At 38.1% G+C, this 14,279-nt stretch overlaps 1 protein-coding gene across 3 annotated transcripts in view; it reads right to left on the reverse strand.

Annotated features, from left to right (window-relative positions):
* FAM222B (family with sequence similarity 222 member B) overlaps positions 1-14,279 on the reverse strand; it is a 45,896-nt gene that overhangs the window by 11,961 nt on the left and 19,656 nt on the right. For all 3 annotated transcript variants that reach the window (XM_038375513.2, XM_038375519.2, XM_038375516.2), the window contains exon 2: positions 1,956-2,083. In XM_038375513.2, the coding sequence (XP_038231441.1) occupies positions 1,956-2,037 (82 nt within the window). In that variant the 5' untranslated portion in view covers positions 2,038-2,083. The remainder of the gene's footprint in view (positions 1-1,955; positions 2,084-14,279) is intronic.

Consider the following 14,279-nt stretch of genomic DNA (forward strand, 5'->3'; position numbering starts at 1 on the left):
TAGCTGCTTTCAACTACCTGAAAGGGGGTTTCAAAGAGGATGGCTCTAGACTGTTCTCAATGGTAGCAGATGACAGAACGAGGAGTAATGGTCTCAAGTTGCAATGGGGGAGGTTTAGATTGGATATTAGGAAAAACTTTTTCACTAAGAGGGTGGTGAAACACTGGAATGCGTTACCTAGGGAGGTGGTAGAATCTCCTTCCTTAGAGGTTTTTAAGGTCAGGCTTGACAAAGCCCTAACTGGGATGATTTAACTGGGACTTGGTCCTGCTTTGAGCAGGGGGTTGGACTAGATGACCTTCTGGGGTCCCTTCCAACCCTGATATTCTATGATTCTATGATTCTATGATTACTTAAATCAAGATATATCACATTTACAACTTCCCTATCCACTAGGACAGCAACCCTGTCAAGGGAGGAAATTAGATTGATTTGGCATGATTTGTTCTTGACAAATCCACACTGACTATACTTATAAGCCTATTATCTTCTAGATGCTTAAAAATTGATTGTTTGATAATTTGTTCTAGTATCTTTCCAGGTACCGATGTTAGGCTGACTGGTCTATCGTTTCACAGGACCTCTTTGTTCCCCTTTTGAAAGGTAGGTACTATGTATGCCCTTCTCCAGTCCTCTGGGACCTAATCCATTCTCCGTGAGTTCTCAGAAATAATTGCTAATGGTGCTGAGATTGCTTCAGCTAGTTCCTTTAGTACCCTAAATTTTATCAGGCCCTGATGACTGGAATATATCTCAATATTCTTTAACTTGTTCTTTCCCTAGGCTGGCTTGCAGTCCTTCCCACTGCTTGTTAATATTAAATTGTGTTAATGTCACAACTGTTACTGCAATTACAAAGCACATTTGGGGAAATAACTGGGATGTAAGACACACGTTTCAAGAATTATTTCTCTCCTGGTATGCCCCAGTTACATAACTAGTAGACTATTACCTTTACGCCTCAATATTCCCATGCCAAATTGCATTAGCAAGTCATGGACCATAACATGTTGTTTAGTTTGACTATAATTGGAGTGTAAATTATTTGATTTTAAAAGGTGATAGCAAGTCTAAAACCAAAAGCTAAATGAAGAGACATGAATTTCCCCCTTGTACAAGTTGCAGATACTAGGGACAGGCTAAAGACATTTCTGTAAGGAGATCATTATACCCAGTTCTTTAATAAACATTCTTGGAATAGTTTCTTATTTGCCACCCCAACTGTGGAATCAATTTGTGACTCAAGTGATCTCAGGAGGATGAGAGGAAGTGGGGGGAAACAAAGAGAGGATGATTTAAACTATTCCCTAATAAACTAATGCTTGTATCTGAACGCAAGGTTCACCTGAAATATCAATGAAAATGTTACAGGGATGAAAGAGGTTAGTGAAAATAAATTTGTTAATTACCTCTGTACTCTATGCAAGAATTTTCAAAGCCACAGGAAAGACAGCAGGATGGAGAGACAGCACTCTGAATACTGGAAATACTGGCCAGATTACAACTATTTGTGTTTTAGCAGAATGCGATATATCCCTATATCAACAAAACAAACTGCAACAACTCTGCATTAAGAATGATTTAACGTCTATTGGTGTCTGCTTTTCAATTCAATTCAGTGAAAAGGAACCAGAAAAAAAATTCTATTAAGAGCCAAATCAATATGTATGGTTTCACTGCCTAATGCTTTTAGTAAAGAGGCAAGAATTTAAGTGTGTTGTACTGCTATGATTAAAATTAACCTCTCAAACACTGGAAAGGGAAGGCTAGCTGCTAATGCTTGAATTTTGATAGCGGTTTCTCACAACCATTATTGATGGATGCCTTGAAGGCATGACAAAACATAAAAGACAAATATTAAAGAGATTTTCTGCTGTACTTAAATGTTTATTTCATAGCTATACCAGTGCCAGATTTAACAATTAACCTCCTCCTGAAGGCAAAACATCACTCACATTTCTGAAGTCCAGTGTTCATCTGCGGGTAAGGAAGAAGCTGAAAGGAGAGGTCACCTGGTCCTGGTAGACAGGCCAGCATGGCAGACAGGCACTAACACAACATGGGGCATTCACTCCTCCGCACACTGCAACAACAAAGACAATTCAAGGTTATTATACATGGATAATACTGTGATGAAACAGAAGCAAACAGCCATCCCTATGTGAAAGAGGGACCCATGCTTTACCGATGCAATTTAATTAGCAGTATTGTTGATTAAAAATATATCTTATTCTTATCTATAGCAACAATGTGCTTTCCAACTGTTGTGATGGTTAAATTGACATTTTAAAATGGCACATCTGTACACAAATTGGGAAATGAAAAATGCCAACACTTAACAGCATTCACCAGTATTGGAAGGTTTCTACAATTTAACCTACAAACTACAAATTTTGGCACTTGTATTTGCAGGGTTATTCTGAAGGGGAAAAAAAAAAGTTCTGGATTTCCTATAACAGGCCATCCTACTGTGGTTCTACTGAATTCATAAAAAAGTTACTACACTGCTGTTCAAAGATAAGATATAAAAAACAGCTATAGTCCTTGAGTAATGGAGAAAGCTGCACAACTGCAACCTAATAAACCCAGGCAATAAAGTTATTTTATCTATAAGCAAAACAGCTTCCCTGAAGGTTACAAGACGGATGAATAACCCATATCCAGAGTTATGTGGCATGTAGCACATTGCACAGAGGAGCAAAACTGACATACACGATGCTTCCTTTCAGGGTTACAAAACTCCCCTAATAGGGAACCTATATTGCCTTTTCAGCCTTGGATTTAAACAGCTCAAACCTACTTCTAAAATGAAGGAAGACAGAAACTCTATGTGCACATCAGCTAACTACCTAAAGAGGATAATTCTCTTATAAGCATGACACTGCCCCAGTTGTAAATGAACTAGCACCAGACACGTCTGCTTAGATTTCATTCTGAGAGGACACAATGGTAGAAAATGCAAGCTGATTGTCCAGCACTATGCCAGGTTGGCCAAGACGAACCTGTGTTTTAAAACGTACTGTGAAGGTAACACAGAGATAGGTCAATAAATGAAAAATGATCAGCTGTCACCAAGAAGCCATACCAAATACCATACATCCTGACTTTAATGGAATGCAGCAGTCCATTTATCAGCATGGCAGGTCAGCAGATAAGTAATGAAGGGGTTTTGTTTGCTCTAGGTAAATAATTTTAAAACAAATACTGGAAAAAAAAAAAAGTTAAACTGATATTCTTGCACCATTTAAATAAGCACAAAAAGCCACCTTGCGAGAAGTGCTTCCTTCAGTCAGTAGAGCCAGGAACCCTTGTTAAACAAAAACAAGCACCTTCAGAAAAAGCAGCCTTCTATGCAAGGTGCTTGCCGCTCCAACAAGATTCCTTTGGGGAAATAAAGGCAGTGGATTGCATGCATTTACCAGCCACCACACTAACAGGTTAATCCCGTACGTTTCAGGTGCTGTTCTCTCAAAGAGCAGATGTTTTACTGGAATTTCAGCACCACAGGTAAATTATTTAAGGGAATGATGAACCTGAAACCTGCTAACAGAAGGCAGGCAAAAATCTGGGTTTCCACAGGGATGCATACTGGTGAAAAATATAGGATGGTAAGACTTTTAGGCCTCATCTACACATTAAAATTTAACTGTACAGCTTTAGCGTGTCTTATATCAGTTTTGCTTACTTTTATTCCCAGTTAACTTCAACTAAACCAAAATATGAGTGTCCAAGCAAACCAGTGCAAATCCCTAACTATACTGGTTTGAAGTCACACCTTTAGTTAAATTGATGCTATATTTTCATGTTAACAGGACCTTAGGAATAATATCTAAAACTCAGACTGCTCAAGATAGATTTTATAGAAAAGTGATGGACCTCACAACTGATAGAAAACTTTATCCACTCATATCTAAGTTTTCTAACAAATTCCTTTCAAGCAATTGGGAGCACTTGAAACAAACCTCTACCCCTACAAGGAAACTAGTAGAGAATAAACATTCTGTATCTTGGCAAGGAAGTTTAGCAACTTCTATGGTCTAATGGGATCAGCTATGGCCATCACAGTTAGAAGAAATTTTAAGGGCATGGCTACACTCGAGAGTTTACAGCAGCGCGGCTGCATCAGTGCAGCTGTGCCACTACAAGTTCTCTAAGGCAGCAGCTCTAAGCTGACAGGAGTTCCCCCTTTGTCTTAACTACTCTAGCCCCTGCAAGCAGCAGAAACTATGTCAGCGGGAGAAGGTCGTCCACTGACATAGCACTGTCCACACCGGCACTTATGTCAATGTAATTTACGTTGCTCAGGAGGTGGTTTATTCACACCCCTGAATGACAGAAGTTATGCTGATGTAAGCTGTAGAGTAGACATAACCTAACAGTAGTGGGCAATGAAGAACATTTGCAGCATTCTATGTTGTTCTCATCTTCAAGAACCTTGGGCTATCATCAAGAAGGTAGAGGTTCTTTGGAGCTCTTGGGGTACCAGAACTCCATGTAGATGCCTTTTTGGAGACTACTACAAATTTCTGAATTTGAAACTGGATTTGGCTAAATCAGTTCCCATTAGATCAATGGGACTGACATCAATGATATACAAGTTGTGTGCATACACTCCATGATATACCCATCTTAAAGCACACATGCCCAAACAGCTTTGCATTGAAGTGACAGTTTAAATAAATGAAACCATGAATGATCATTTCACCACTACCATACATTAAAGGCTATGTGATGGAAACCAGAAGCATGGATCTTGACTCTAAATTTAGTTCTCGGTTTTAAAATTCTATGAGGTTGAAGGGTCCCAGAACTTGGGCTTCAGCCCACGGCTGAACGTCTATACCACCATTAAACAGCCCCTTATCCCGAGCCTAAGTCAGCTGTCACAGGCCAGTTGCAGGTTAACTGCAGCGTAGACATAATCAAAGTTATCCATGTCATAACATTTGGTCAATTTGTACAATACATTAACTTTTTTATTGAGCTAACTGATTGATCAAAGGTTGATCAAAACCAAGCACCGGAAATCCGATAGGTTTTTCTCTGCAAATATTTGTTTATGAAAAAGCTGCATCTTTATAGCATGAATACTTTCAAAATATTAGAAGCAAGTCTCCCAGGTATATTGTCAACTAAGTTACATGTGCAAACAAGTGCCAGTTGTGAGTAGTGGAGAAGTGGAGCTCACCATAATTTTGGGCACTGAAAGCCAGCATGACAATTCTACGCTACTGATCAAGGCAGACAAGCCCAAAACAGACAGCCCTTTGAAAACCTAAGGAATTTACTGGCAATCCTGTGAGAAATATAAATACACGGAACTCTCCAGGCAGTGCAGAATTCAGATAATTATGCAAAACACCAAGAGAACAACTTCATTTTGGCTCTATCATTAATAGATGGTAATAACTGTGTTAAACTCATAAATCTTGCATTTTCTTTAAGACCTCAAAACCTGACATTCAAAAACCAGTTGGAGAACACTTCAATCTCTTTGGTCACTCGATTACAGACCTAAAAGTGGCAATACTTCAACAAAAAAAACTTCAAAAACAGACTCCAACGAGAGACTGCTGAATTGGAATTAATTTGCAAACTGGATACAATTAATTTAGGCTTGAATAGAGACTGGGAGTGGATGGGTCATTACACAAAGTAAAACTATTTCCCCATGTTTATCCCCCACTGTTCCTTGAACGTTCTTGTCACCTGCTGGAAATGGCCCACCTTGATCATCACTACAAAAAGATTCTCCCCCCTCACCCCCGCTCTCCTGCTGGTAATAGCTCACCTTAAGCGATCACTCTCTTTACAGTGTGTATGGTAACACCCATTGTTTCATGTTCTCTGTGTATATAAATCTCCCCACTGTATTTTCCACTGAATGCAGCTGATGAAGTGAGCTGTAGCTCACAAAAGCTTATGCTCAAATAAATTTGTTAGTCTCTAAGGTGCCACAAGTCCTCCTTTTCTTTTTGCGAATACAGACTAACACGGCTGCTACTCTGAAACCTGTCAAAACCTGAACTGTAATTTTTCCTCAGCCTGTAACAGACTGAGTTCTCAATGCGATTTAAAGGGGTTTAAAAAAAACCCTTAGTGCTGGCTTGCCACCTCCAGACCTAAAATAATTTAATTTGAGCAACAGAGACATTGCTTAGCCTCTACATTTAAGACACTTATTCATGAATATAAACAAAGCTGCAGAATTCCATGAGAACTTTCCTGGCATCCTGTGGACAGTTCCCTCCTCCGAATTATGCCCAACAAGAATGAAAGACAAAACAAGCATTCAGATCACTTTTAAACCAAAGATGACAAAAAACACTGTAAATTTCCACAGACTTTGGCATTCTTCCCTTATATACTTTTACTGCTTCACCTGAGTAAGCAAAAGCTCAGATTCAGCAGAAAGTATCTACCTTCTCTTTCCTCACTCCTCTATTAGTTTCACAAGTCTGGCATAACTGAGGCCTGTTTCTCTGTGAAGAGTAGACAATGAACAAAGATGACAGAGTTCCAATGCAAACTTCAGCAATGCAGAGGATTTTAATCAATCATCATCAGGTCCTGTAAGCATCTCATTTGTACTCCGATAAAAACAGCGGCTAATCCAGGATCTTGTGCTCTCTCTTATTTCATGGCTAAAATAGCTCTTAGCCTCTAATATTTTATGTAACAACTTTTGTATGTACACCCCCCAAAAAAGAGCACCATCATATAAAGTACAAACTGCACTAACAATACTTTATGACTGCACAAGTAACACTAGAGTGAGATATGCAGAGGGTTTATTAAACCGTTCAGTCTTTAAATATCATGATAGTCTTAAAGTATTGTGACTCTTCCTCTTGCTAAAGTGCGACAGAGCATCAACGCTTTACACATACCCACAGCAATAAACAGGATGAAGACACATTTAAAATGCGAACAAGTGGCTAAGAGCAGCCCAAGACAGCATTAAGTTCAGAGTGGTCAGACTGCTATCATGGGAAAGCAGCATTTCCTTGGTGTCCAAAGCATACCAATTTACATAGTTAAGAATTCGATTTCATCTCCAACTCACACAGACCTTATATTTAGTAAAAGGTTCAAAAATAAGCTTTGCCTAGTTCATTCTATGTAGGAGCCTACAAGCTAAATTACTCACTTAGCTTATGCTCAAATAAATTTGTTAGTCTCTAAGGTGCCACAAGTACTCCTTTTCTTTTTGCGAATACAGACTAACACGGCTACTACTCTGAAACTTTAAATATAGGAGATCTGTACACAGGAGATTTGTGATGACAAAGGCAAAACATCTTAAAGGAAGAGTTTTATTTATATGAGAATTTTTTTTTTTTTTTAAATGGAAGCATTTTAGAAGAACCACTACATTTTCCTGGCCTCCACTGTAGGCGGACTGCCAATAATTTAATTCATAATGGCCAGGGAAATAGTGGATATTAAGAGAAGCAATGTAGGTGTTCTGGCAGTGCTAAGAAAACGTAACATGGAAGAGCTGGTTATGACTCCATAGTTAAAGCTGAGCTTCATTTTGTACTTTAAGACATGCTTCACTCTCTCTCTCTTTTTTTTTAAATGAAAAATACAGTATACCCTCCCCAAACTTACTCTTTGAGAACACAATGAATATTCTAAGATTTTACAAGTAAATTCATTAGCTGATCAGTTAAAAATTAACATGTCTTCTAACAGAGTTAGTATGTCAGGGTTTTTTTTGTCCTTAATGATCTCCATAATGGAGTAATGCAGATACTTTATCTAAGTGTTATAATTATATAGACTAGAGACAAGGTCAACTAACTCTTAAGTGGGCCATTGGGACAGAAGCAACTAAACCCTTCCTCACCAGCTGAAATAAAAGCATCAATTCTATAGGTTGGAATGACTCAGTGGTAGGAGAGAGACTGGACCATACGTATAAACAGTTCTCACTGGCAGATGAGGCCCAACTGTCACTGTCTATGAAGACTCCAAGGCTGCATAATCTCTTGGGCATCAGTGCTTGCAGGGCTCCCCTTACCACTGTCCTTTGAGGCAGCACTGCTGTGGGAACTGAGGCAACTGTGCAGAGGATACATTAGGACTCAGTCTCAGCTTTCTTTGCTCCCTCCCAACGCTCTTCACTCGCTAACACAGCCCGCTAATTTGCAATTGACTGAAAGACTAGATTCACCAGTATATTCTGGCTGCTTTACACTGCTCCAGCAATGCAAAGCAGCTGTAAACCCATCTTAATTGGGTGCTCTGGCTGCTTGATGTATCACTAAATCTGCCCTTAAAAGTTAAATATAAAAAGAGATTTAGAGCTGACACCACCTATAATCAAATCACTAGAAATATTGCACACAGCAGTCTCTTTGGGCTTCTTGTTCATGAAATTTTAAAATATTCTTTTAAAACTAAAATTCCCAGACACACTCTCCATTAGTGATTTTTGAAGTCAGAAGATAAAAACACTGACTCTTTAAAAATCAATCACATCTAATCTTGGACCGCAACACTAGACTGCCATCATCGTAAAAGTATAGTTATTTTAGGACATCACTATAGGGCTGAGTTAGGCTGGTTGGGTGCCTTAACTGAATGTTTTTTTTTCAGCTTAATTCTGAATTTTCTCTATTTGTAATGTGTTGGTTTGGACTAATCACAAACACCCCTACTATGTTTTTTTACCATTAAGTTACCAATAAATTGAGATGAAGGCGACTGAGAGTATGTATTATTTTGTCTCGGTAGTAGAAAGCATTCTGTACCCCATTTCCAGCATGGACTCAACTATTTCAGCTGTCAAAAGGCAAGGTGACCTACACTTAACTTCATCCTAAACTGAGCTCTCTAGGGAAGGGCTCCATCAGTTGTAGCAAGAGACTTCTCAGAGGTTGCCATAGTAGAGCTTAAAATTTCAAGAAAATTATATGCGTATCAACCAGAAAATAGCAAACTTCAGAGGCAGCAGTTCTATCAGGGAACATAGATGCCTCTGGTAACTTGTGCAGCATAGAGTAAATTACTTGTTCTTAACAGCCCAGCGCTGGAAATGAAGTCCCATTACTCTAATTTACGTGTTCTGCCACTAAATAAATAGATCACATACTCAAATTAAAAGTTTTTGCTGACCTTTCAAACATACCATACTGCCTGAAACTCTCAAGCAGGCAAAGGAAATGGTCCCCACAAAACTGACATAGGCTAATGAAATGAGAAACAGGTCTGATTTCGAAAAAAGCAAGCTGGTGGAGTCTAACTTTAGACTCATGAAAATAAACATGCATGTTTGAAATTCCAGAATTAACTATAGACCTTCACTACTGAAGTCTCAAAGCTCAGAGATTTGAGAAGGCAACAGAAACTACCCACACAAAAGAAAAGCTCAAAACTATTTAAAGTTTCCAGCACCCTGGGGTCTCTTAAGCCTTCTGAGGGCTTTAAGTACTTATGGCTCAGGGACATGCTTCGCTTCTTCCCCTTATTCATATAGAAACTACATTAAATTTAATAAATAGTAACAATGCATTATGATTATGACAAAATCCCAAATACACACTGCATAACTAAATTCAGCCTGAAAAAATGCTCCACGATAAACTAGGGTTGTAAAGTTGCTTTGGTACAACCATATGTAAGTGCCTGTTACAATCATAACTGAATGCAAGCTGATTTTCATGCTTCTAGTGAAACTGTCTTGTTTACTCTCAGTTAAGACACTAAAGACAAAACTACAGACCACTGAAGCTCATTCCTTTTTTTGCAAAAAGAAAAGGAGGACTTGGGCACCTTATAGACTAACAAATTTATCTGAGCATAAGCTTCACAGCTCACTGCATCGGATACATCCGATGAAGTGAGCTGTAGCTCACGAAAGCTTAAGCTCAAATAAATTTGTTAGTCTCTAAGGAGCCACAAGTCCTCCTTTTCTTTTTGCGGATACAGACTAACACGGCTGCTACTCTGATTCCTTTTTTGCTCTCTCAAAGTAACCCATAGTCTAGTTTTTGAAGTATATATTATGTTCTCCTGAACACATTCATACCAATTACATGGGCAGGAATTGTTTACATAATTACACAATACTGAAAGGAAAAATTCTGTATTTTCAAAAAGGTCAGGGCATTACAAGTATCAGTTTGAGAAGGCCAGTGATTGAAGAATCAGCATATTTAAGTGATATTCGTTAGGTGTTATGTTTTTGTCTTCTTTCATAATGCAGTGCCACTTGGTGTGTATTACATTTTAAGAGCATACACTCAGACCACACACCATCCCCGCTAGCCAACATTGGTATTTATTACAATTTCAGTCAGTTTCATCACTTGACAGAAAGTCTAGACTGATGATATCAGCATATCTCCCAGACTTCCTGCTCTCCCCTTCTCCTATTTTCCACCATCCCTCCATTTCTGGGAATCCCAAGGAAACTTCCTTGTGTAGTATCTCTGCTGTAACCTACTAGAGGAACAATATATGAGACATATCTAACTATGTTTCATAACTAAACTATCAAAGCAGCACTGTATTCACAGACAACACATGCAACAACCTTTTAATATTTTATAAGTCGAAAATTGCACAGTAATGTTACAGAGGAGCTGGCTTTTCTTGATATGGCAATAAATCACTCTAGCAAGCGAATGGGGAATAAACAAGGAGAGAAGTAATGAACAGTGGAGAACTGCCTTTTGTACGAGTTGAAGTGACCTAGCAGCTTCTACCAATATAAAGTTTTTTGATTGTCTGAATCAAGAAGGTCCTCTTCTAGATCTCTCTAAGAACTTCAATAAAATCAATTTTTGCTCCTTGCAGTTTAATTAAGGTTTTGCTTATAAGCCTTTTAGGCTGATCACCATTTATAATGTTAGTCAGGCAACAAAATTAATTAGTTTGAAAAGCAAGAAAGAAGAAATTGAAATGTATATGGATCCACTTCTTGCCCTCTTCCCCAACTCACTGAAAGCAACACTCAAAACAGAAAACTAAAGGGCTTTAAAGTAAGAGTTCACAAAACAAACACTGGCAACATTACAATCCTTTTGGACTTGAAAGCTGTCAGGAAGGGCTACTTGGCTTCAAATCAATATCTGTAATTTTGAACGGAAGTTCAAATTCAGCCAAAAGACTAAAATATCGCACCTATAATCTCATAACAGGTATGCATTACTGTGAATGACATCAGTACCATCAAATTCATTTTATTGTGATAAAGCAGCATGCTCCAGTATATGATTTTTGAATATAAAAAGCCATCTTAGGTTGGTCTTATTAGATCTTAAAATACAGCACTGCACATCTGCTGAAGAGTAGAACAGTAGGTTTTAATTGTAAAATGGAGTTTTACATAGCTTCTGGCCTTTGGTATAAATGAGGTCTTTAAAAAAAAAGGAAAAAAAAAGAAAGAGCAATGCCTCACTTCAATTATTAAAATCCATCCAACTTGTACTTTAGCCTTGGGATAACCACCACCAACAAACTGACTTGGAAGTAATTATCACTGCTATCTGCAATAAAAGTTAATTAGACATAATTGAACCAAAACCCTAATCTGAATGACGCTGTTGCTGGCAAGAAGCCTGCTCCTGCTTGTACTCTGCAAAGGAAGCTGTTAGCAATGATATGGACTAACATGAAATTGCTTGTGTGGCTTCCCCATTGCAAATCACCATGCAATTCTGCTAATGCCTAGTTAGTTGGGTCAAAATAAAGCCATTAATAATGCTTCTCACTAAATATGTTTTAACAAAAACCGAACACAAAGGAGCAGACTTTCTAAAATACATAAAGTTTCAGTCTAACTTCATAATTACCTAGATCCAAAATGGCATCACCTGATTAACTGCATAATGTATCTACTGACTCTGTTGAAAGGTTAGCTCAAAAGATACTTTTAGTACTGATAATTTACTACCTGATAATTTACTCCTGGAATTACCAGGAGTTCCAATTCCCAGCAAATAGTTGTGTAAGCCATTAGCAAATTGTGTGTGATATTTCTCTCTAATGGCTGCTCTACACACAAGACATGTTACTCTTGTAGTTGAAGGAATAGATGATTAATATGGTTAACTGAAGGTCCAGGATTCAAACCCTGATCTTGAATCATATTGGAAGTGGGGCGGTCCTGGTGGCTGCATACAACAATCCCTGTTTGTTCCAGTTTTTTCTTTTAAAAACTCATTAACAAAATGATAAAATTTACTCACTGTGTGACTAGCTTGGCCTGCATTGGGTAGCTTCAGTTTACTCACCGTAAGTGTTGGGAAATGGTAGCCACCCTGAGTAAGGAAAATTGTGACTAAAAGACGACAGATCATTAATGATTATTTTCCTGTGCTTAATTACAACCAAATTTCTTCAGAATGTACATTCAAACCAACAAGCAACAAGTTTTTAACTATATGTAAAGTCTGAAAAATAAGCCAGTCATTTGGTAGCCAGACATTGCAGAAGGGGAAAACTCTCCTAGTTTTTAAATTAATTTTAACTTAAAACAATAGATCTAGTTGAAAACGAACAGAAAATCCAATTTTTATCCAGTACAGATTATGTACTGTACATTTGGGGAGGAGACACTAGTCTCCATATAAAACAAAATGAAAAGCCAAGTCCAGCCTTAGTTGGAAAGGCACTCCTGCACCTTTATAATGCCCGTGGCACGTGGACACGTTCAATAAAGTTGATAGTTGCTTCAGTATTAAATTATGTTAGTATTGAATTTAAGGTCCCAGCTGCCATACAACTGTAACCCAATTACAATGCAGTAGTTTCTTGGGTGGGAGGAACAGTAGATTTGTGATTAAGCATTAAGTAAGAAACGCCCGAACTTCAGAATATGAATTGATGCAGATTCTCATTAGAAAGAAATTTGTGCTTGCAGAGAGAAAAAGCTTAAATTCCTCTGAAGCTTTCCCACTTACCAGATAAAATTTCCTACTCACCTTTGGTCAGTAGTTTTTTTCAAGTTCTGACAACAAATTATGTGTAGACAGAATCAAACCATGTTGTAACTATGCTATAACCTGGAAAAGAAAGGTAGGCAGGGTGTGTGGGACCAAAGCCAAAACAGAGTCACATTTGACAAATGCCTCAACATAATAATTACAGCTGTAGCCTAGATGTGACAAGACCTCAGTGCATTAATTTGCAAAGCTCCCAATAATCTGGGAGGTAACAAACCAAAGACGACCACTATTTTACATCTCCTACAAAGGGAGATGCCTCCAGAAACGCACAACCTCTGAATCTCAGCACTATGCAAGGGCATTGCTCCAGTACTGGTTGAGAAAGAGCACCACTTATGGACCCCGCCAACACTAGATCTTAATATTAACCTCCAGGCAAATCTGACCACAAAGAAACTGACCTGCCTGCAAAACTCTCTCTCAATGTGGAGGAAAGGTAAAATCTTCCACTTTCATTGAACTGCATTCATATGGCTTATAACTTCTGTAGAGCTTTTATCAATGTTTTTTCTTGGAAGACATGCTCAACTCTTTGGCACTCGTACCTTTAATGAAAAGCAATTATCAATTTGCTTTGAATAGCTGAATTCTGCCTCTTTAATGCAAAGAGAGAGAGAGACTGATTAAAGCAATATTCTGGAAAAGTAATGCACACAACAAAATTCAAGAATGCTGTCAAATGCAGTCCTGATTTTGAAAAGGGATGACACTAATCAGAATTCTTATCAAGCCTGGCAGAAATATGTACTTTATGGTTTATCTGGAGCTCTTTAACCTATGATGCAACTCGGATGGAAATTAACAGATGTGCCCTTACACAACTAAATTTAGAATTGTTTTTCTGGAACATTAGAAATGGGACCCAAAATGTTACATAAACCACTTGGATGGCAACAATCTCTCACCTCTGCCTGCACTACTGAGCCACATTCAAATGCATAGTGAATTACCATATTTATATATTTCAGTTTGGACACCTGTTAGCTGCTTACAGAGTAGGCAAAAATGAAGTGCTTAGAGACTACTGAATGCTATTTTCTCAAATCTAATGTTGCTTTCTACAGTTGATATATGCTAAAAGCTTTCATTTAAGAGAAAAGGCTTGACATTAAAGCAAATTTTATGACAGTATTAACTACTGATGTGCTTAGCCAACCTTAAGTAGGTAAGTTAAAGTCTGAAATCAAAAGTTGTATCACCAGAACTGACTCACTACATGTCCAACACAGAAGTTAGCAGTTTATTATTCCTTATGGTGACTTGAATTTGAAGGCTAAAATATTTCCATTAAGCATGTGAGTCTGTTTCCCACTACTTAAG

This window comes from Dermochelys coriacea, chromosome 17 (assembly GCF_009764565.3).
Source record: "Dermochelys coriacea isolate rDerCor1 chromosome 17, rDerCor1.pri.v4, whole genome shotgun sequence".
NCBI classification, from domain to species: Eukaryota; Metazoa; Chordata; order Testudines; family Dermochelyidae; genus Dermochelys; species Dermochelys coriacea.